Genomic DNA, 24443 nt, shown 5'->3' on the forward strand with positions numbered 1-24443 from the left:
CAGCCTGCATGTTTCAGGACAGTAAAGCAGCAACAGTCTTGTAATGTCTGCACTTGTCCATTTAAATATGTTAAATCTCCTATGATCGTAAATGTGGTCTGGTGTATTATGATGAATTGTTCATTGCAGTCATATACCTGCCCATACATATAAATCCACTGATAGCTCAAACCACAATTGCTTTCCTGTTGCCCCATCATCATCTTAACTGTCCTTCAATAAAGCCCCATCAGCATATGTTGATCTTACTGGCCACTGCACTGCAAACCACCACTTTACTTTTCAATTGACCCTGGTAAAGATCAGCTAAATTATGAATGAAGAGATAGTAATAATTCTCCAAAGGTGAAACCGCGCTGTGACCACAAACCATCCCCAAACATTACCACCAAACAGCCCTTATAGCTTTTACAGGCGCATGTCCCTGCTGCGTGCACTAAAGCATCTCTGCTAAGAGAAAGCCAATTATTAATCTTATAGAGTGGTTATTCAATTAGATTTATATGGAGGTTGTCAGTATATGGGGTTGAGATAAATGGCTATGAGGTTGTGGTGCTTTGCATATAAAGATCTCGTTCGATGGGTTTTGACCAGAATCCTCTTGAGTCGGTGTTTGGTTAAGGGTGCACTTAAACCCTGATTTTAAAGATGCTCACAGTAGAAAGTTTTATTTTAGAAAAAACTATTTGCAATGACAGCAAAAAATAAGTATTCTTAGGTAAAAACATTATACATGAATATTGAGAAAGATCTGCATGGAAGGCTGAAATTGTCACATGGACATATGTCAGCTCGTACGGCTGTGACGCATCTTTAGTTTACTAGTAAAGGACACCCACTTTGAGGTTGTCCCCGTGTCACCATCTTGCAGTGTGGAGAGGGGACGTGGTGTGCGCTGGAGGTAATTATTGTAATTTGAGTGCAGTTCCAGGTGAAGTTTGCCGTCTCGTAATTAACGAGAGGAGCAGATGGCGGTGGGCGGAAGACGGGTGCGAGCAGCCGGCCGGCAGCTCAACGGGGGGAGGGAGGAAGTGAAATCTGAAGGGTGGGGTCAGGTAGTCATCCGTAAGCACAGCCACCTGATCGGTCAGGTACCCTAACCCTCGAGTAACCTTATGACACATGGTTGCCATGTCGTTACGGAGCACCTGTCAAAGTTTGGCAGAGAGAGAGAAGTCTTTCCTATTGCTGTCTTGGTGAGGGAGATTTGGGTTTATTAATTGATACTGTAAGTGATGCAGTGGTGGTTTTAAAAGACAATAGGGGGTGTACACTAGCGCCCAATGATAGCATCATTTATTTGCATTTTACATGACAATAATTGTGCATTGCACTTATTTGCAGCATGCAATAGGATGCAGGGATCTAGTATACTTTTACAGCATCACTCCACAACACCAATCCTTGAATCGGCCCTTTAAAAACATGGTGCATTTGGATGTATGCCAGGTTATAATGCTCTTCTCCATCTGACTGGAGATATGATCACTCGAAATGTGCACAAACGTTTCTTTTAAACAAAAATGTGTTTAATGGCTGCCAATTTTATTGCGACACGGGAACTGTTGTGCTTATAGAAATACAAGTCCAGTCGATCCAATGTGAAAAGAGTGTCTTTGGTGGTGGGGTGAGTTATGCATGCGCTTGCAACACGTAATAAGCTGTTATACTCACCCAAGTGCAGGTTGTAGTCTAATCTGTCTTGTGTTGATTTTATATCTCCCCTATAAATGAATTGAAATAAAGTCAGTTAATAATCACGCAGTATAACTGGATTAGCTCATCATTTATTCCCACAACAAAAAATTGTGCAATCCAAAAGAAAATTCAGGACACGCAGTTCGATTCACACTGGAATTGCCATCCAAACAAGTAAACACACAATGTTTCTAATTCCTAATGCAGTAATGTTTTGAGCGATTACATAAGTCCAGAGCAGGTGGGGACGGACCTGGGGAGGTGTTTGTACCTGTTTGTGAGATAATTCTTGCTCTACATTAGCTGACAGTGAAAGCATTATGTGTCATTTATATCCCGGTGTGAACAAAATGAATATCAGGCTGAGGAAACGATTTTGGATATTTTCCTTTATATCCTTATTTCCAGTGCCATGCTGATCCATAACTAGTCATGCGTAAGGTTTCTGCCTTCAGTCCATGAGACAGAGAAATATGTATTACAAGATCAGCCCAATCTTATAAGCAGTCATCTCTGACTGACAGCCCAGTTAAGTGCGTATTTAGGGTGTGTTTTTCGAGACATACATATCGCATCCAACCGTACGATCCCAAAAGCCCGTCCGGCCGTCCTACCGTGGCAACCCCAGGCTCCGGGCGGGAGTGCCAGCGAGAGCACGCAAGGGGGCAATCGCCATGGTTTCAGGCCTGTTTATCCTTGCAAACAGTGGGAAAGAACACAGCAGTGCGGTGAGCACATGTGTTTGACATTACTGTGACATGGCGTCTCTCTCGGGAGAATGGGAATGTCAGAGAGCAGAGAAGCCGGCCAGCTTCCAAACATCTGGGGTAACAAAAAAACACATTTACTCCAGATTTTAGGAGCTGGGAGTTTGCTTCGAGACGAGAGAGTACCACATTACAATCAAATACACTCGCTCTTCTCCTCCTTCCTCCTGTTCTCATCCCATGTGTTGTCGACCTATAATGTATTTGTATATATTGATGCAATTTGTAAAAAAAGAGTCCTTATGTACAGCACAGGGCTCAACATGGACTGCCCGGTGGCCTGGGGCAAGCATGAAAGACATTCGGGCCAGTAAAAAGTATTGTCAGTGTCGGCCCAGTGCTTCACCCTCAGTCACTAAAATATATTTTCATCAATGTATATTATTTAACATATTGGAAGCAGACATTTACTAGGGTAAAACACGACGAAAGAAACAATACAATATTTTGCACAATTTGCTGTCATGTTACAGGTAAAGCAGAAAGCCTTTTTTCGTTGGAACATGTCTGTTGTATATGTATACAATTATATTTGACTTTTGAATAATTTTTTTTAAATATGTGACACTAAATTTTTTTATTGGGGCCAATGCAAATTGTGGCAGGGCAATCGAAAACCTGAACCACTGGCCCGACTGGGCCAGTATAATTTTTTTGCATTGAGCGCTGCAGTATAATGCATTATATGGTACTAGGGCAGCATAATATATATATATAATAGGGCTGGGTAACGATTCAAATGTTCCAGATCGATTTGATTTCGATTCACAAGCTATCAAATAGATTCGATTTCGATCCTCTTTTCTATTTTCGGTACAGCTTTTTTGTCAATTTTTATACTTGAAGACTAGTAATTAGATTAACATTAATCTTACGTTCAATATTTGCAAAAATAAATATAGGAAAAAAATCGATTCGTGGCCTTTGAGAATCCATTATGAATCGGCCACTTAAAAAGAACGATTAATCGAAAAATAGATTTTTTTGCCCAGCCCTAATATATAACGTAATTATCAAAATACACGCATTTGGCAATATGCATATCATAATTTTATTACTTTCAAAGATTGTATATAGTCAAACATCAACAATCAGAGAGAATGTAAAATGTTGTTTTAATATGATTTTCAGTTTATAAAGTTCAAATTTAGTTATCGCATGTTTGTGTAAGAAGTAGTTCTTAACTATCTTAGGACGTACCAGCAGGTCTCCAAACGGTTGTATGAGCAACATGCAAAACACAACCACAGATCTCCATTTAATGTGACATTTAGGGTGAACTCTTAAAAATCTTTCAAAGATTCAGAAGCGTGAACCTTGACCCAAACTCGAAATTGGCAGCGAGTGATTTATTCTCAGAGGCACCATTGAAAGATCAATACAAATACTCCCAAAAATTGCGTAAAGCCAGCCAATCAATTGGAGATTGTAAGAAAACTCCTATTATTTTTGTGTGCGTTACGCATCGCAGCCATACCCACGACTCCTCAGGCTGCTGGTTCACCATTTCTTCATAATGAAAATCTGATCTAATAGGAGACATTATAAAGCTCACGGGCTCCCGCTGCGAGTTGGCTTGTTTCATTTGGATGATACTTAAACTCTCGCTTAATAAGAAAGGGGGAGATAGGTCCTCAACAGGAGACCAGCTGCAGTGGTGGAGGGGTTTATTAATCAAACTGTGGAAGTTCATATCGCTGCGATAAAGCCAGTTTATCTCGCTCTTTCTCTCTCTCTCGCCCATAGCTAGTTAGATATCAGTTTTGAGTGGTAACTAAAGAAATGAAGTTGTTATTGAGCCTTACACACACTCGTCCAATTCTCCTCACAATGATGTTGAAGTATCGAGAGTGGGTTTTGGGATGGAAGACGTAGCATGTGCCGTTTTTGCACAAATTAAAGCAGGCGTTATCTCATGGAAACAGAAGCGGAGCGCTGGAATGTTCTGTCATTCTTGAAATGGGTTTGAGCGAAGATTCAGTCTCTTGTGTCTAACACGGGGCTGTCCTCCGATTATTCATCGTTCCACACCCAGGTATCAAACTTGATGTTTAATTTTCATCTAGAAAAAGTGAGTGAAATAGGATTTGTCCAAGAATGTCCTAGATTAATGGATGAATATATAAGAGGTTGTTGCTATAAATTCCTGTAGGGATTTGTGCTTATTTCGAAAGCTACACATTCACTTTTAAACTGTAAGATGCCCCGTCTATTATTTCCATACTGGAAAGGATTTCGAGAGAGATTGTATGGCAGATGTGTATGGGAACTAGAGATAAAGATGCAAATGACAGATAAGAATTAAAAATGAACAGAAATATTAATAACAATAAAGATCATAAGGGGGTGCCCATATAGTTTTTTTACACAAAACATATCTGATGTGCCAAATTAACCCCACAAACCATCTTTAAGACTTTCATATGGCTCTCAACCGTTATTCTCTCATCCCACAAGCATCCAGTGGTTTGTTTTTCTGACTCGCTGTGAATGAAGTAAAGGCGATACCTGTCAGCGCTGCTGTTTAACACATCACTGTGAGTGGCAATGAAGCATCAAATCCAAAGACTTTATTCTGTCTGATGAATTTTCAAGGACATGCCATTTCTTTTGAAGGTTTGGGATTGTGTATTTGTTGTAGTCTTAACTGTATGGAAAAACTGAAAGACAAAAGCACAAAAAAGTTGGACAAGGGAGGTACAAAACACGTAATTGCCAAGGTACATGCATACATAGGAAAAACGTATCATGCGAAAACTCTTTTGCTGTGTCATAACATAATAGGTTTTAGAAATTGTATCCTGGAAATGTAATAGTATTATAGTGTTAAATTAAAGTACCGCAGTATTACCGTCACCGCAATGTACCTTTATAGTACTAGACAACATTAATAAATGTATACCTGTGGATCCATTCAGATTATGCATGTGTCTTTACAGGAGTTTGTGTATGTTATGGGCAGTTTTCAGTCTTTTGTGCTTCATAAATCAGCAAGCTGTAATGACAACAGCCAAAGCAAACAAGAGCAATACTGCAGCTGGCCATAGCAAGAGAGAGAGAGAGGAGAGAGAGCAGCTGTCAGGCTCGGCATCGTGCACCTGTCACACGGGAAGTCAGGGCCTGCCACTATTTCCTGGATACGCCTCCTCAGTCAAACACTTCTGCTGTTTTCTCAGAGGAAATATAGAGGAGAGAGAGCGAGACCGAGAATTTTGTCTGAGAAAAAGAGGAACAGGGCGAGTTAGATATAAGCATGCAAGTTAATATATAAAACACTTTAAACCCATTTTAAACTACATTAACCAACAATAGAATATAAAACATGATTTTTTTACCCACTTATATTTAATTTTTTTCTTATCTGGAATTTTGGCCCAACCCCTGGTGCACAGCATACTACAAAAATGGAATAACGATTTTTATCCAAAGCGACCCATGGTGCATTCAAGCTAGTATGACCTTTTGCGCTGCTAACGCAATGCTCGACCAACTTAGCTACAAGAAAGGAAAATGACGTGGACCTGAACAGGTAACGGTCACCTGTGTGACAGGAAGTGACATCACTGCTAGCACAGTAACAGATGGTAAGCATGGTGTTATAGCTTCATGTTTTTCTTCCAGTCATCTGAGCAGTGGATCTGTGTGTGTGTGTGTTTGGCACGCGTCCTCTTTGTTTGTTAGGATTGTCAAGGCGGGTCCTCCGGAGGGCTCCTGTGTCTAATTCCCCAGCCGCCCCTCACGCTGCCTGTATGCAATTAACAGAGTAATTAAAAGCTTGATGAGCTAATTGGTGTTGGGTGAAGCTGCAGGTGTTTTGATTGGGGAGCTTGTTTGTGGAAGTGTGGAGAGCAAACAGATTTCTGTCATTGATCGCTTTGGCTCTTTACCCCCACTAATAAAGTAATACAGGAGTTTAGGGTAAGAGAAGATGGAACAACTGTTCATCAGCTTCGGCGGGGAAAACCGTAATCACTCTGTAACTATGGCTGAAGGATAAGCAGGTGGATGGACATGATAGATGGATATATAGACAGAAAGAAAGAACGACAGACAAGATAGATATATGGACAGACAGACACGCTATATAGATGGATGGATGGATGGATAGATAGACACAATGAATAGATAGACACGATAGATAGATAGGCATACAGACAGACAGATAGATAAACACGAAAGACACAATAGACAGACAGACATTATAGATAGATGGATGGATGGATGGATGGATGGATAGAAACGACAGACAGACAGACAGACAAACACCATAGACTGACAGACAGACACAATAGATAGACAGACAGGATGGATAGATAGACGGATAGAAAGACAGCCAGACAGACACAATAGACAGACAGACAGGATGGATAGATGGACGGATTGAAAGACAGCCAGTCGGACAGACAGACAGATGGTAGAAAGACAGAGAGACACAATATACAGCCAGCCAGACAGACAGATAGATAGATAGATAGACAGACAGACAGACAGACAGACAGACAGACAGATGCAATCGACACAGACAGACACGAATAGATAGAAGGATGGATAGATAGACACAATGAATGGATAGGCATACAGACAGACAGACAGACAGACAGACAGATAGATAGACTGGATAGATAGATAGATAGATAGATAGATAGATAGATAGATAGATAGATAGATAGATAGATAGGACACAATAGACAAACAGACATGATAGACACAATAATAGACAGACAGACAGAGACAATAGACAGACAGAGACGATAGACAGACAGAGAGGATAGACAGGTAAACACAATAGACATACATGATAGATACATGTAGATATATAGATAGACAGACAGACAGAAAGACAGACAAGATGGATAGACGGACGGATAGGTGGATGGATGGATGGATGGATGGATGGATGGATAGATAGATAGATAGATACACAGACAGACAGACACGATAGATAGACAGACAGACAAGATAGATAGACAGATGGATGGATGGATGGATAGACTGATGGATGGATGCACTATTGGATGGATGGATAGATAGATAGATAGATAGATAGATAGATAGATAGATAGATAGATAGATAGATAGATAGATAGATAGATAGATAGATAGATAGATAGATAGATAGATAGATAGATAGATAGATAGACGCGAATAGACACAGACAGACACGATAGATAGAAGGATGGATAGATAGACACAATGAATGGATAGGCATACAGACAGACAGATAGATAGACAAGAAAGACACAATAGACAGACAGACAGATAGAAAGACAGACAGACAGCTAGACCGACAGACAGACAGACAGACAAGATAAATAGATAGATAGACAGATGGATAGATAGAGTGGATGGATAGATGGATAGACCGATAGAGAGATAGATAGACAGACAGACGCGATCGACACAGACAGACACGATAGATAGACGGATGGATAGATAGACACAATGAATAGGCATACAGACAGACAAACAGACAGACAGACAGATAAACATGAAATACACAATAGACAGACAGACAGACAGAGAGATGGACACAATAGACAGACAGAGAGGATAGGCAGACATGATAGACAGACAGGGAGACAGACATAATAGACAAACAGACACGATAGACAGACAAGATAGATACCTGTAGATAGAGAGACAGACAGACGTATGCATCGTTTAGAGAACACAATATAAAAGCATACAGTCTTTTTCTCCCTTCCTTCTTTAGTCTTTTCTTTTTCTTGGGCATTCTAGCTTTCCCCTGTTGTTCTCTCTTTAACTGACAGATGTGTTGGTGACGGCTGTATGCCTGCGGTGCTCCTGGTCCCCAGGTGTTCGAGCTGTGTGTGTGTGTATATGACAGTTATTGATGTTCAGGTGTGTGAGCTCAGAACAGGGACACACAGTAAACACAACCACAAACTCAACCGTTAATGCAGGCAACTCAAAAGAACAAAAAAACAAAACAAACGCAACACGTTTGCAGCAGGGCGGAGGGACGCAGCCCAGCCTTACTGTGAAGGGTGGAGGTCTTAAACTACGAAACCCTCTTCTTCGTAGTTCTGCACTGACATACGAACCTAAACATAAAGCATGTGATTTTGCGAATCTGTGGCCGTAGCCTAGCATCTGCAGCCTGCCTGGTGCCCTGCGCTGTCCTAACACACTCCAGATGGGCCGAGCTGGGGAGTTGTTCTTGGCACGTCCCGGATCGGCTGAATGTCACAAATACTTTCCTTTATTTAGGAATGGCCCGAGCCGAGCGGCCGAAAGAGAGCGAGAGGGAGAGTGTATGGCCCAGCTTAATAACATCTGGATTTTATTAGCAGACATGGAGAGAAATATGAAAAGGAAGTTTTTTCTCACTTGCCTTTTGGGGAAGCGCTGGGCTTTCCAGAACACCGACCGCTGATGACGCCTTCCCTGTGGAGCACAGATGGCATCGAGGCTGCAGTACAATTATACGAATAACCACAATAACATTTAACCGACAGAATAAGTGTAAAAGTCATGATGAAAAGACCAGGTAGCTTGTTTTGGGTACTGGCGTATGTGGGTGTTCCCCACAAGGTTCTTAACTAACATAACCAGCAAGACTTCCTTGGCATCACAAGATCTGCTACGAGACTTTCTTTAACTAATCGATTAAAGAGAGCAGTCTTTTGATTAACTACCATTTTATGGATCAATAGATAAAGACCGAGACAAAGTTTCTTTGACTGGAATGTTGTACCAAACCAACAAGAATATTCATAAAGTGTTATGGTCCAGATAAAAATCTCTTACCCAAGAGAACCGACTGAGACTCGAACGTCTGCTTCCCATAGCCAGATGGAGATGAGAAACTCGTTGGAGCTGTGACGAGAGAAAACGTTTACACTATTTGACGCGCTCTCTAACCATACTGCGGTTTAACATGCAATATTTTTGGTGACCTTCAGCATTCTTTCCCACACAAACATATATTCGACTGACTCACACTGACACATATACATGTACAGGGTCTCACGGGTCCAGCCATTTAGCTTGTGATTAAACAGGCATTTATTGCGATCTTAATGTTTGTTTTCTCAAAACATATTTGTTCAGCTGAACATGCATGCTTGGTGTCACACAGTGTTTATATATGTGTGTGTTTTAATCCATGAATTGAACATCAGTTTGAGATAAGGTCTTTTCCCACCATCATAGACTTTAACAAGTGATGGATTACATAAAGTCCACATAGGTAACTACTATAAATCAGACAATTGAGACTTGACTTACAATGGGGGTTTTGCGCAACAAACTAAGTAAAAAAACAGGTCAAATCCCTTCTGGTCTTTTTGTCAATGTTTCATGCATGTTTTACTCAAGATGCCTTCAAAGAAGCTACCAAAGATAAGCACAAGTAAAGCCCACGCAAATATAGATTATTATTCTAAAGTTGTAGTATTTTGCTACTTCTCACTGATATTTGGATACTAAAACAGAATAAATGCAACGATCTAGCTAGCATATCCGGTTTCCGGTTTGATGAGCGGAAAAAAGCCCATTCATTGTTTAAAGCTTCTAAGATGACAAAACTATGGTCTAATAAACGTAAAAACTGTAGCAAAACATAGTTTTTTTTAGGTAAAACATTTTCGACAATGTTTTGGTCTACGGTATTTTATTGTTTTCTAAACAGTGACAATAAAGATCTATTCTTTAATTCTCAGTATTGAATTGCATTAGATTTCTACATTTCTTTAAGAACATTATGACGTGGGCTCACACCAGCCGCGTTTAAGGCGTCAAATTCGCGTCTGCCTCGCTAGTTTGCCGCTTGACCATTTTGAGTTTAGTCGCTTCATCCGTGCCTCATGGGAGGGGCTTCTGCGACTCCGCTTGCTTCCTGAAATCACGTCACTACTAGAGCAAGCTCCTGATTGGTTAGTATGTTTTTTCCGCCAAAGTTCAAATTTTTTAACTTGCGGTTTGCCACGGCAACACTCAATTCGCGCCATTCTCGCGAACTAGATCCGTGAATGAGATGGAAATGCGCTAAACGCCTCATTCGGGCCGCGAGACATCCAGACACGCGTCACTCGCGCTTGCCGCCTCTACAGTGGCTGGTGTGAACACAGCATTACACTGCAATCGTTGCATTGCATTCTGGGATAGCTGCAATTTATATACGTGATGTCCTAGATTCTGGCCAGAATAAGGTATTTTAAACCCTTTTCACACAGTGAATTGATCCCAGAAGGCTGCTATAAAATTGCCATTGGTGTGAACGCAAACACATCCCTGGATTAATCCCAGAATGGGGAACTAGAACATGCCCTGTGTGAACAAAATCCGGGACTAACGCCATGAGGGGTGTATCGTAGTGATGACGCATGTGTCATTGCATTGACATGCAACTCTTTGACCGGAGATTTTAAATGCAGATCAGGGAGCTTTCCACGCTAAAGTTAAGTTCGTAGACCATCTTAAAAAAAAAAAACTACGCAATGCGCTAGTTTTTGATCAAACAATAAAAAAACGCACGAGTGTGGTTAATCTCGAGAGAAATCACAAATAATAAGCAAACTTAAGATACTGCCTAAAATAATACACAAAGTGCACAATTACAATAACATTACATGTCACACCTTGAGGTTGCATGTCTCTATGGGATCTTTACAGGATGTGTGAATGAAACCACAGTGTGAATAAAATGATCCCAGGACAAATTCCTGGACATAATTCGTATATTTTCCAGAATCTCTGTGTGAAAAGGGCTTTGAAGGCACCTAAATGACACTTTGAGTAGGGGAGTTCACAAGTTTAACATTTACAATAATACACTACTTACAAACACTCCTACAAAGACCACTTGGGTTTGATGACAGTCTCGTGTCCATCTCGCTCTCGTTTTGATGTTTGATGATTCGGGCGACGATGAGCAGAGCTGGGGAAAGGGATTGCGGATGGACGGGTCATGAAGTGCCGTCGAGGGCTGTAATCCTGCTGTTTTGATGAGAGGCCTGTGTTTGTGTGGACTTGGCAGCGGCCTGATGGAGAGCAGATGTGAGGAGGCAGGCGGTCGGGCACAGAGCCAGAGCAGCTGGGAGAAATTAAAAACAACAGCATTCCTAGAGACTGGGGGAATTACAGTGAAGGAGGGGGGAGATGATGCAGGGACAGTGAAATAAAACCATGTGATGAGAGAGAGGATTTGCATTGTGTCTCACTTTACACACGTTTACCTAGTTACCTGTCAATATTGTGTGCATTAAATATTTGTAAAAATATTGCTTTCGATTCATGAATAATTTTTACCGTGAGAAAATCTTTGAGTCTACCTAAATAAACCCACACATCTTATAAACGGTCTAGATCACTGAAAGCAAGATTCTTGGCTTGTCATTATACGACGAATTCTTGTGTGTTTGGATCTTTTACCAAAAGCAAATGTCTGATTTCCACACGCTCCAAAAAAAGCTGTGGAATTACAAACTGGAGCGTTTCTGCGGCGCACGTTTTTTTTTCTCAATCTGATTATAGCGCTCGACAGCAGATGGGCCAGGTTAGTTTTAGCATGCAGACATCAAGCACGCGGTTCGAAGCGAGAGGCTGCTTCATTACGGGGAAAGAGCATTAAACATCCCGTCACACATCTGCAGGAGATCTGTTCATAACACACTGAATCTATCTGCCTTATTGATCTCTCAGCACGACTCCTCTGTCTGATAGAGATATGATGTGATTGACGAGTCCGTGAGTGGGTTTTTGAAACGAAAATGAACATTTATTGCTCAGCGGTTGGTCTTTCGTCGCTCTGGAGAATCAATGGAGTTGTTTCAATCAAGCATCGACGATGTCTCGGATGTTCCTGCTAAAATACCTTCAAATGAGACACTATGAGAGTACAGACCTATTAAACAGACATGAATGTGATAGCTCAGCCGATTTGGTTTTACTTTAAAATAAAATCTCTAATGTTAATTATTTAAGAACTGTTTGATGCTATGCAAATCTACAATTTATTTCCTAATCAATGCTGTTTTGGACAAACGCACGAGATGGGTCAATATATATTTGTGGGCAGATGTACTGTATAAGCCAGATGCTCAGGCTTTGAGGAGAAAGAGAAAGGGTCTTATGTTTTACATGGTATGCCACAAGTTCTCCTGGACATTATGGAAGCACAGATGGACATGGTAGGGGTCATACATTGACTTTCTAATCTATTAAAGTGTGTGTCCATCCTTAACATTGGTGAAAGGGACAGACGTGACTTTCTCCAGCTTGTGTTGTCTCTTTCACAGCACTTTCCCTGAACTCACTCCAGTCCGGTCATGGCAATTCCCAAAATCCCTTGAGCGAGCGAGTGAGCGGCTCCCTAAAGAGCAAATTAAAAGTAGTGATTATGGTCTGTTTTTCTGTCAGAAGTCACATTTGGACATTTTAAACCAGCAGTCTTGGAAGGAAATGGATGAAAAACATGTTGTATATGCACTGCAAAAAATGATTTTCAAGAAAAAATATCTAAAAATTCTTAAATTAAGATGATTTTTCTTGATGAGCAAAACGACCCAAGAAAATAAGTCTAGTTTTTAGATTGAAAATATCAAATTCAAGTGATTTTGTGCATAAAACAAGCAACAAAAAATCTGCCATTGGGGTAAGCAAAAAATCTTGAACATTTTTCTTAAACACTAAATTCAAGAAAAAAATGCAGGAAAAATTTGCTTACCCCCTTGGCAGATTTTTTTGCTTGTTTTATGCACAAAATCACTTAAATTTGATATTTTTGGTCAAAAAACTAGATTTATTTTCTTGGGTCGTTTTGCTCGTCAAAAAAAAACATCTTAATTTAAGAATTTTTAGATATTTTTATATTGAAAATACTAAGATTTTTTTTTCTTGAAAATAATTTTTTGCAGTGTGATAATCTTTCAATTTGCTATCTAATATCAGTAAAGGGCAATGCTAACTTTTTAACGGATTACCAGCAAAAGTCTGATACTCAGACTTTTTTACAGTATAGCTTAGTGTAACAGCACTTTGTTAGCAACAAAATATCATGGGTTTAAACCCAGTGGCGGCTCGTGACTGCTCATCCGAGGGGCGCAAATTCAAAATATGTGTTTGTTGCGTCATGTGAACCATGTGCATCATGTGTTTTGTCAAAATAAGTGCCTGCTGCACATGTGCAAAACCGTTTATGATAAAAGACATGCTCATGTTAACAAAATACACGCAAGACACTCCTTTAACAGTAAAGTCTGATTACGCATGAGATTATACGAGTATCTGGCAAATGTAAGCGTCTCTTTTATCATAAACCCTTACTTATTTTGACCAGACATGTGATGCACATAGGATCTCTTAACGCGCAGAACACATATTTTGAAATAAGGAACCACACACATGATGGGCTACATACATGTTGTGACGAACTTCGCATCGAGCGTCCTCAAAAAAGAAGTCACTGGTTGCCACTGTTCAAACCTACATACATGATAAAAAATATGCATACCTTGTTATGCGCCGTAGAGTCTGCCAAATGCGCAAAAAATTTAAAATGTACTAAAAATTAGCCTGGCATTACTATTTCGAGAGATTGATATCAGCTAATGCCTGTGCCAGATAAAACAGACCTGACAGTTTGTGACAGTATGCTGACAGATTTGTAAACAAATAACGCCTTTGGGTATTTTTAGTTTTTAAATACTTTAAGTGATATTTGTATACACTGCAAAAAAAACTAAGTTAGGACTAAACTAGTGGATAGCCTCGTAGCTTACAGACACTGACTGAATGCATCAAGACTTCAAGTTTGATTTCTTTGGGTCTTGTTGACGTGATGCTGGTTGACCTGGGTTTGTTTAATGGTCCCTTTGAGCCTACAGCTGCTGAGGTGAGCAACAGATGGACGGTCAGGGCGTTCGGCGAGATCTCTTTCTACCTGTCTACATTTGGCAATGACAGGGAGAGCAATGCATGGAGCGGTGCAGTGTTAACCCCACACAGCAGGCCAGGCCTATTTTCGTCGCTGTGGCATTAGTCCTAATACCTTGTTATGTTTATTGCTCCAGGGGCACCAAACGGTTGATATTTAATGAATTTAGATTGAATTTGTACTGGTTTTGTTTTGTTATTGTTAATGCTCAGAAAATGTTTTTCAGTCATTTTGCACTTTTCGTTCTTAGCATCGTTTTAACATTTAAAGTGCTTCATTTCAAATGTTTGTTCTGCACGCAGTATAAGATTTTTCTTAGCAGTTTCTTGCAACTGGGTCTTAGATACGTTTCTTTTTCTCGTACTCCTGGAAAAGCAAATAGCTTTTATTGCAGCGATAGCAACAACATGAAGAGCAAAATATGTAAAAATTTGCACTACATGACTTTATACAGTACGTCAGACGATCACTGTGCTGTTCAGACTACTTGACTTGCTTTCTGTAAATCTGGAGTCTTGAAGTTGTTGAGGTGTTCACACTACGTGATACATGAATGGTACTCTGTCACACAGCGTCTCTATCTGGTCCCCAAACAACGTTTTGTCACGAAAAAACATGCAAGATTTGGAATGGGAAATGACGCAAAACAACACGTGAAACAGGAATTGTTTCTTTGAAAATGTATGCATTTTAAGTTATTTGCACAATGAAAAACCCTAAAAAAGGAAAAACTAAGAATACGGGTGAAATAATTAATCAGCATATGGGTACCTCAACCCATGCCTTGCTCTCATTGGCTGTAGCTCATTGCGAGACGTGACATCACAGGATGTTGACTCAAGATATTTACCATGCTAGATATTTGTCTGGCGTTGGCAAGACCTCAGTGGCTCGCCACCAAGCATCTTTGATGCACCCTTGACTTGTTCACACGTAAAGTTTGGCAAGCGCTGATTTTCCCCCGATCACAGCCCGACCTGTTGGGGAGCTCAATATCGAAATCTGGCTTAAAATCCGGTAGTGTGATCTAGGCGTTAGGTTTGTAATTTTTGCTAATTCTGTGTATTCTTAAGCTAAGATGTCTCCTAAAGTTAAGACCGCTAAAAAAATAAATAAAGTTTCGCACTTGTAAATGTGACATTGTTCATGTGTGTTCATCTAGCACAGTAATTATTTTCTTGCCTTAAGCGGCATTTTCGCTTTCATTAAAAAAACGAGAAATATCGAATCACGATTAGGACACGCTATAAAACCCATTAAAAAACACATCAAAACACCTTCCCATTGTCAAGAGCCTCAGCATGTCCCTGTGCTGAAGCATGTCACTCTCTGCAGCTGTCACTCCACTAAGGTCGAGCACCAATTATCTGGCTGTTAGTAGTTTGGCTGTGACCCTGTACGTTTAGTTATTTTTGCACATGACATCTCGGCCGGGTGGGGGCTTTATCCGAACATGGCCTGGGCTGGTGCCCTGCACACGGTCCGGGTGTTTCGGGAGGTCTATCTGACTGAAGGTGACAGTGGAGAGACATGCAGGCAATCTACAGAGATTGACAGCAGAGACAACAGGCGCCTGCTGCTAAACACATACTTCTCACACACAACAGTAACACATGCGTATGTATGTGCCATGGTATTACTGCGTTATTGAAAATATACAATGGTAACACAATACAGTATAGTTTTAGACATATAAAGTGGAAATACCACATTTTGGACATGTACTATGGTAATACCATATTTACCTTGTAGTACCCTATATGGCAATATCATGGTACCAAATATATAAAAGTATCACCATATCATCATCTCATCACTTTGGTGCATTAGATGTGGCACTGTACATTACTGAAAGGCAACACTGTCATTTTTGTGAAAGGGAAACATACAGGTGAGTTATGGGGCAGCAGTGGTTCATGTAGGTTGTCTACAAATCGTAAGGTTGGTGGTTAAATCCCAGTTCCACCTGACCAAGTGTCGAGGTGTCCTTGAGCAAGACACCTAACCCCAGCTGCTCCCCACGAGCTGGATGGTGCCTTGCATGGTTGACACCACAGTGGGAGTGAATGGGTGGCAAATTGTAAAGCGCTTTGGATGGCCATTGGTCTATAAAAACGCTTTATAAATGCAGTCCATTTACCATTTATGAGCATATAGACGGTATGCGGCAATCGGCAGAATCGCCACGCGGCTACAGCTTTTTTGTGTAGTGGAAGGTTTTGTGCAGCATTTAGTGCAAAAACATTTATCTTCAACGGCACCTGCCGCGAAGAGCCGTATTCATGGAAGGGGCAGGATTTTGGGTGCACATGCAAGGGGCGCCAAACGATTCCACCTCGGTAACCGCCCCATTTTGCCGCTTTCCGCACATCTCTTATTGAAAATTAACTAGACACTCACAGGTGCTGCGTACAGTGTGAAACGCCCATTACACATGCAAAATTGGAAAGATAATGATGATAATATGTTTCATTACATCGATCAGGACTCACTGTAATAAACAAGCTTCTGTGTTGTGACATCTTAAACTTGCTTCTTGAAGACAGAAGCAGGTTGAGCTCAGCATCTGTGAGCTGTCACCAATGATGTTGTGTTGGCTGTGACAGACACATAGACAAAATACTAAGCTGTGGAACATACAGTATGTACGATATGTAGGTGTATATATCACCTACACTGATACTTTTTGGATATTTTATAGTTTAATACCTTTGGCACAATTTCACAACAAACCAATAGTGTACGATTGGGGAGGGGCTACCTCAAAGGATGTTTATGTGAAATCTCTTATTTATTTCTGCGACAGATTTTTGGTGGGAATTGCACACCTTGACACGAAATATTGGCAGAACAGTAGCAACCGGCACACAACCATGTCAAGGTGCTCACAGCACAAAGGCATTACCACATGACAAGCGGACGAGAGTGAGAACAGGCTTGCCATGTTTGGTCCCGTAGCGAGGCGGAGACGAAGGTTTGTGTTAACGGTGCCTTGTTGAAGTGTCCAACCCGTGATGGACAGCAGCAGATCCAGCTGCACATGTCACCGGCTGTCAAACGGCCATCCGTACGGCGGACATGAGCGGACAACAGGCGGGCGAAAAGGTTTGAGGGCGCTGATGGGGGGGTCCCGTCAGTAGCAGCTGAGTGAGAGAACAGGTGTGACTGGATGTTTTCAACAGCAGTGACATTTACCCTCTACTTCGCTTTGCCAAAGCCACACTTTATCTCTATCAGTGAGATTTACTGCTATGAAATATTATAAGTCTGTCTGAACGCTTTGCTAAAGGGAAACTGCTGGGAAAGAATGTCACGCGTATGATCCTGCAAAGCGAACAAGACACAACATATGCGCCAAACATGATACGGTTCGAACGAGTGCCGGAGATATCCGACATCAAGAATATAACTGTGTTTGGGTTAAACCTGTGGTGTAGTGGTGCTAAAATGAGCTATGGGTTTTTGTGTAGCTCAATTGCTAGAGCGTTGCGTAAGCAGTGCAAAAGGTCATGGGTTCGATCTAGTGCTGCACAATTAATCGCATCGCAATCGCAATGTCAGCCTGTGCGATTATATGACAGCAAAATGTTGCAATTATATTAAATAAATAAATGTGTGGACTTGTTAACACAAACTTTCTGATAACAGTTTGATGATTTTTCTTGCTGTTTAAAAAAAAAACGGACAAAAAAGGCAGTGCACGTGTGGCATGCACGTGTGTGGCGTGCGTTGTCACTTGTGTGTGCGCAGCGCGGAAATACCAGAGCGAAGATGGATGCAGAGGAGATTGACAGTGATCTGGTTGCCGAAAAAAAACTCTACGTCTGTTGAATGGCGGTATTTTGGATTTAGGATTACTGACACTGAGCAATTGCTACATCACGTGGCAATACGAAAACATTTCTAGTTTTACAAATACACATTTTAGCATTATCCCTAAACTGTGTGTGGATTTTCCTTAAAACCCATCAAGTTGACTCATGATACCATGTATTATAATCGTAATCGCACATCGCAATATTAGCACCAATAACCGCAATGGGAAAAATTACCCAAATCGTGCAGCCCTAGTTCGATCACTAGGGAACACTGATAAAATGTATACTCTGTAATGCACTTTAAGTGGCTTTTGATAAAATGCGTAAATGTAAACCTTGGTGCTCATGTTGTCATGTGTTGGTTTATAAACTATTGTTGTGAAAATCGAATTACCTAGAAAAGTTACACGTAGTATCATTCATGTCCGTAGCGCACATGGTGCGGATTACACAATGAGTATGCATGAGTAATAGCAAATCCCGACTTCGGGCCAGATCCGCACCAGAGCTGCCGAATTCGGTTCAGATTTGCTGTGGATCTGGCCCAGCATCGTATGCTGTCTGGGATTCTTATATTTATATGTATATAGTGACACTGTACAGATAATTACACTGTCATATACAGGCTATGTTGTCTGATCGAACACACTTGCTTGATCTTTGCAGGTAGACCAGCACAGAAGGCTGAAACGATGCCAGATTCACCTGCTGATGTCAAAACCCAGCCCAGGTCGACTCCGCCCACAATGCCACCTCCACCCCCAGCTGTCAGCCAGGCAGCCAATCGTACCGCATCGTTCACGCCCACAACAAGTAAGTGCTCCCATGGTAAAATCACAACTTGCAGCATTCGTAACACCCTGAGGAAATCCAGCTGTGCGGTGACGACACATTCAGTTCAGTGTAAAGTATGTGTGTGGACAGCATCTGTTGTGGACCCTAAACATACTCGATGCAATTACATGATCACAAATATTTCTAGCTATACAAGCTTGACTTCACGAAGCTTAAAATGCAATGCAAATACACGTTGCATTCTTGGTGTTTCTAAATTGGGGGCATTCGCATAGATAAACTTCTTCCATGTTAAGATTTCTCTGTCAGGTCAACACCTGTCATTGCAGAGAAACAGTTAGAAGACAATCAAGTTAGTAAAAGTTGTCAACATGCGTTAAGCTAGTTACTTATAATAAATAATACCTAGGGATGTACCGCTAAAACATGTCTGTGCCGATACCGATATTTCATTTAAGTTGAATACCGATAGTTTTGCCTTTTACTACTTGTTTATAATCATGTAAAGTAAAATTAAAAAAAGTGCAGACCCAATTCAAAATAATCACACGAGTCCGGATGCATTTTTTCTGGCCCTTTTGATTGCTTTAAAACATGTCCGATAGTGGAAAAAGTGGCTTACATCTGCCAATACCGATTATAGATCAATACATCGGTGCATCCCTAATAAAAACACATTTAGTTATATACCTGGCACAGCTACTCGAAGGTGATACTTTAGCCCCAATGAATATTATGTGTATGTAACAACACTGCGGTGGTACCCTTTTTAAAAAGTAAACCTTTGTACCCAAGGGGAGCATATAAGTATGCACATAAACACATATCGGTACCTAAATGGTACATAATATGATCTTTAAAAAAGGGTACCGTCCCAGTGACATCTATTGTACCCTTTTCTGACCGTGTACAGTACCACGGCACCGCATGCTTGCAATGCATTGGTATGCAAACGCATAGTTGTGTAGAGTATGTTTTTGAACTACGCAAAACATTGTTGAACCACAAACTAATATGTCTTTATTAAATTAACAGCAGTCACTGTCACTTATTTTGTTCATATGGCACAGAATGCCCTTGTAACACGACCGAATGTGTTTGTTAGGTTAAGCCATTGTCTGAGTGTGCGAGCGCAGGGTACACATCGAGAGATTTGTTTACCTCCTGCGGGGGGATTCGCGGGCAACGACGGGCTCAGCAGCTCTCACTACCCTATATAGCAATGATGGGCCTTGTTGTTTCACCTGTCGCATGGGTCGTAGCGTAGCCCGCTTGCCACTCTAAAACCAGAACACAAGTGCGGGTGTCACATGGTAAACCCACATGTGTCCAGCCTGGAAGATAAAAAGGGACAAGAAAGACTCGGTGTTCTGCAACATGAAGCCCGGCACACACTCGCACACCCAGCATGCCTGTCGTCCTCAAGGAAAGCTACCCTTCGAAATGTGTTTGCACAAGCACACGTCTCCCGACGTCCAAGAGGATTGTGGACCGTAACTCTAAGCCGTCATGTTGTGCCCTCTGGTAAGCTAGTGTTTGTTTATGTGCGACGGTAATGCAAAACAGAGGGCTTGCTCTTATTCGGCCGTTATGAGAAGGAGTAAGGAATGGAGAGATGAGATGGATGGGGCAGCTTGAACTATGAAAGCTGCAAAATTGTACTTTCAGCTGGTAGACATGTGCGCGTCCGGATTTAGACACACACCTGCTGTTGGAATAAAAGTAACCCGGGCCAGGGCGCTATTTTTGGGTCCTCTTTAACACGTTCCTCTTATAGTTGTATCTTAGTGAGTGAGTGGGTGAGCAATAGACCGGGTGGTCGGTATGCATACAAGTCATGAAGAGAGATAGTGAGAGAGTCTGGTTGGCACTTTAAGCGTTTACACAGAAGAGAATGAGACGAATGGAGACCAGCGCGCTCCGTTACGCTCCTGGTTTTTCCGTCGTTTCCGTGTGTTCGCTTGCTGTCCTCGGGATGCATGTTCCCTCTTCGGTTTCCTGGAGGACGTTTCCCAGGAACGATACAGAGAAAAAGCTCAGGATTGACATAAACAATGCTTGCCCTCTTTCCACAGTGCTGAATGGGAGCAGTCACTCTCCGACGGCGCTCAACGGAGCTCCTTCGACCCCCAACGGCTTCAGCAACGGGCCGGCCACCTCCTCCACCGCCTCCTTGCCCACCCAGCAGCTGCCTCCGGCGTGCGGAGCACGACAGCTCTGTAAGCTCAAGCGATTTCTCACCACGCTGCAGCAGTTCGGCAACGACATCTCGCCCGAGATCGGGGAGCGTGTCCGCAGTCTGGTGCTCGGGCTGGTGGTGAGTACTTGTTAGCACTCGTTAACTGTTGGTTGTTTGTTTTGATCCATGTCAATATGTCTTCTACCGATTGTCCTTCCAGAACTCAACTCTAACCATCGAGGAGTTTCACTCCAAACTTCAGGAGGCCACAAACTTTCCCCTACGGCCCTTTGTTATTCCATTCCTCAAGGTAGGAACAAATACACAGACCCACTTAATATCTGACATCATTTATGTGAAGGTTTGAAGTCCGAATGTAAAGTTGGGTTTCCTATCGCATGTTCAACAAACCTAGACTGCCTGACCCGTGTAACATAACAAATATTCTTGTAGATTTGTTCATCAGAATCAGCTTGGGTTTACATGTACAAAGAATTGGACGTATTGGTGCTTAACAGTGACCGCAAAATATCCTTATACGAATATGAATAAAACGAAACAAACCTGACAGATCTAGTTATTCCTTGAAAGTGCTCATGTGAACATATCTTTGTCAAAACTGCACCATGGCTCTCACCAATTTTATAATGCTAATTTCCTAATCCATTTGGAGCTTGCGTTTTAAAAAAGCTCTTGCAATTTTTGTCTGCAACATGCATTAGATGTCCTGCGAAAGGATTCGTGGGTGTGCCGTCTAAAAGCACTGCGCTAGAGTTCTTAAAGTCTTGCAGTATCTGTACGAGAAGCTCTTCCTTATGGCGCGCCATATGGGAAGGGGTGGGGGGGCTTTGAGACAGACAGGCAAAGTGACAAACAGAGAGGACGGAACTGGATGTTAGCCAGCATCAACACACACGTGCACACACTTGCTGTGTACTGCGACAACATGCTTTTAACACATAATAATGTGTGCGTATACAATTGAAGTCCAGTCTTTAAAGCCCCCTACGCTCACCGTTGTGCCCGGGCTGCACCAATCTTCAGCTCCATATGGCCATCATTCGTGATTCATTAAAACTGGCACGCTTGTGTTTACCCAGAGTGGTATGGGCCAGAGAAGATTTCCTGGCAGATGTTGGAGTGGGTGCCGTAAGCTACTGCTGTTGTCTGTGTGCTGATCTCTCTCTCTCTCTCCACGGCACAGCAGGGCGGAGAAAACAAAAATCAGTACATCAGGATGCTTTTTTTTCAAACAATCCCGTGTTAACTTAATATCATAATCTGAGCTTTTATTTATCCATACGTTTGTTTTTGAAAAATGCAGGACGAAACATACATATGCACACATACTTGCATGAAACATTGTGTTAAGATGCATCACGAGGGTCAGACGATAAAAATGAACTGCATTAGGAAGTAGTTATGTAGAATACAAATCTATACATGGCTTTATTATATGTTATGCACTGATATATCAGCCAATAATTGGTATATGACGATAAAAAAAACTATCGGCCAACAGTTTTAAAACAGCCGATATATCCTGTCAATCAAAGGAGAACAGGAAAATGCAATGAATTTGAGCTCTGTGTATAGAAAATATTAAGAATCATAACAAGTTTAATTTTCAATATTAATGGTTATTATATAAATTTATAAAATTCAGAAAATGTAAACTTCAGAATTTAGTTAATACAAGTTAATTAGGGCTGCAAAAAGATTAATTGCGACTAATCGTTTGCAGAATAAAAGTTTTTGTTTATGTGTGTGTGCATTGTGTATAATAATTATGCAGGGTTTCCCAAAGCAATTTGCAGTTCGGGCGGCCCACCTAAGCTGGGAAACCCTACCACCTTAACTAGGTTGTCCAAAAAATTATAATTTCGCAGCACAAAAGGCCCTCAAGTGCATCTCTGAGAATAGCGCGGACATGCTTCACACCACGAGCAGGCACGCACGCCACACGGCCTAAATGTCCTACAACATCTGCTTCAGTTTGTGTTTTTTAACCCTTTAATTTCACTTCATCACGCAGCTATTTTCATTTGAGGTATCTGTTAAAAACATTTAATTCATTAATAATCTAGTATGTGTTCATTTTCTGTCATAGTTTATTCAAAAATAAGTTTTATTTGAGTGTTTTTAATTAAACTATTTTCATCATGACGCGTACGCCCCGCACCTTTGATTGTCACGCCCCCCGGCACCACCCACTGCCCAACCCTACTACCTTAACTAACTAATTTTCTGCGGGAAACCCTGTTATGTATATATAAACATGCAGAGATGCAAATATATATTTAAGAAATAATTACATGGGTATATACATTTTTACACTCTTAGAACCGATGTGTTAAAAACAACACATTAGTGTTGATTCTGGGACAACACACTAAATGCATTGTTTATCCCTGTGTTATTATTAAAACAACACATTTTATGTTACTTTTAACACAATTTGTGTTTTATTTTAAACCAAAATCACCGGAAAATTATACATAATGTGTTAAAAGCTTAACACAAAAAGATTAAATATTAACACATCCTTTCTAAGAGTTTATATTTAGATATACTTTAATACTTCAAAAAAAAAATGTTTTCTTAAAATTATACATGCATGTGTGTGTATTTATATAGAAATAATTATTATACACAGTTATGTAAACAAAAACTTTTATTCTGCGAACGATTAGTCGCGATTAATGGGTTGGAGCCATAAAGTAAATATAACCACTAAACTATCGGTATCGGCAGATATCAGTCTGAATAATTGGCTATCGGTATCAATGGCAGGGCTCAACTTAAAGGACTGCCCAGTGGCCCGGGGCAAACGTAAGAAATGTTCGGGCCAGTAAAAAGTATTGTCACTTGCCTGATCGGGCCAGTGCTTCACCCTCAGTCACTAAAATATATTTTCATCAATGTATATTATTTAACATCTTGGAAGCAGATATTTACTTCGGTAAAACACAACGAAAGAACGATTCAATATTTTGCACAATTTGCTGTCAATTTACAGGTAAAGCAGAAAATGTCTGTTGTATATGTATACAATTATATTTGACTTTTGAATAATTTTTTTTAAATATGTGACACTGCCTTTTTTTTAATTGGGGCCAGTAAAAATTTTGGCATGGCAAGTGAAAACCTAAACCACTTATCCACTTACGGGCCAGTATGAAAAAATATTTGCGTTGAGCCCTGAATGGAAACATTTCATATTGGTGCATCTCTAATAAATATTAAAATACAGCTTATTTATATGACTTAAACACAAAGTTTATCCT

The 24443-nt window shown here is 40.9% G+C and overlaps 1 protein-coding gene across 6 annotated transcripts in view; it reads left to right on the top strand.

The window, feature by feature from the left end:
- The window catches only part of cbfa2t3 (CBFA2/RUNX1 partner transcriptional co-repressor 3), a 64580-nt gene that overhangs the window by 22896 nt on the left and 17241 nt on the right, over positions 1-24443 (top strand). For 5 of the 6 annotated variants that reach the window (XM_065261739.2, XM_065261740.2, XM_065261741.2 and 2 more), the window contains exons 2-4: positions 18849-18995; positions 21053-21294; positions 21377-21466. In XM_065261739.2, the coding sequence (XP_065117811.1) occupies positions 18849-18995; positions 21053-21294; positions 21377-21466 (479 nt within the window). Of the gene's footprint in view, positions 1-17418; positions 17524-18848; positions 18996-21052; positions 21295-21376; positions 21467-24443 lie in introns of those variants that run through there. The other variant, XM_065261743.2, reaches the window with a different exon arrangement.

The sequence above is a fragment of the Paramisgurnus dabryanus genome, chromosome 2 (assembly GCF_030506205.2).
Source record: "Paramisgurnus dabryanus chromosome 2, PD_genome_1.1, whole genome shotgun sequence".
Taxonomy (NCBI): domain Eukaryota; kingdom Metazoa; phylum Chordata; class Actinopteri; order Cypriniformes; family Cobitidae; genus Paramisgurnus; species Paramisgurnus dabryanus.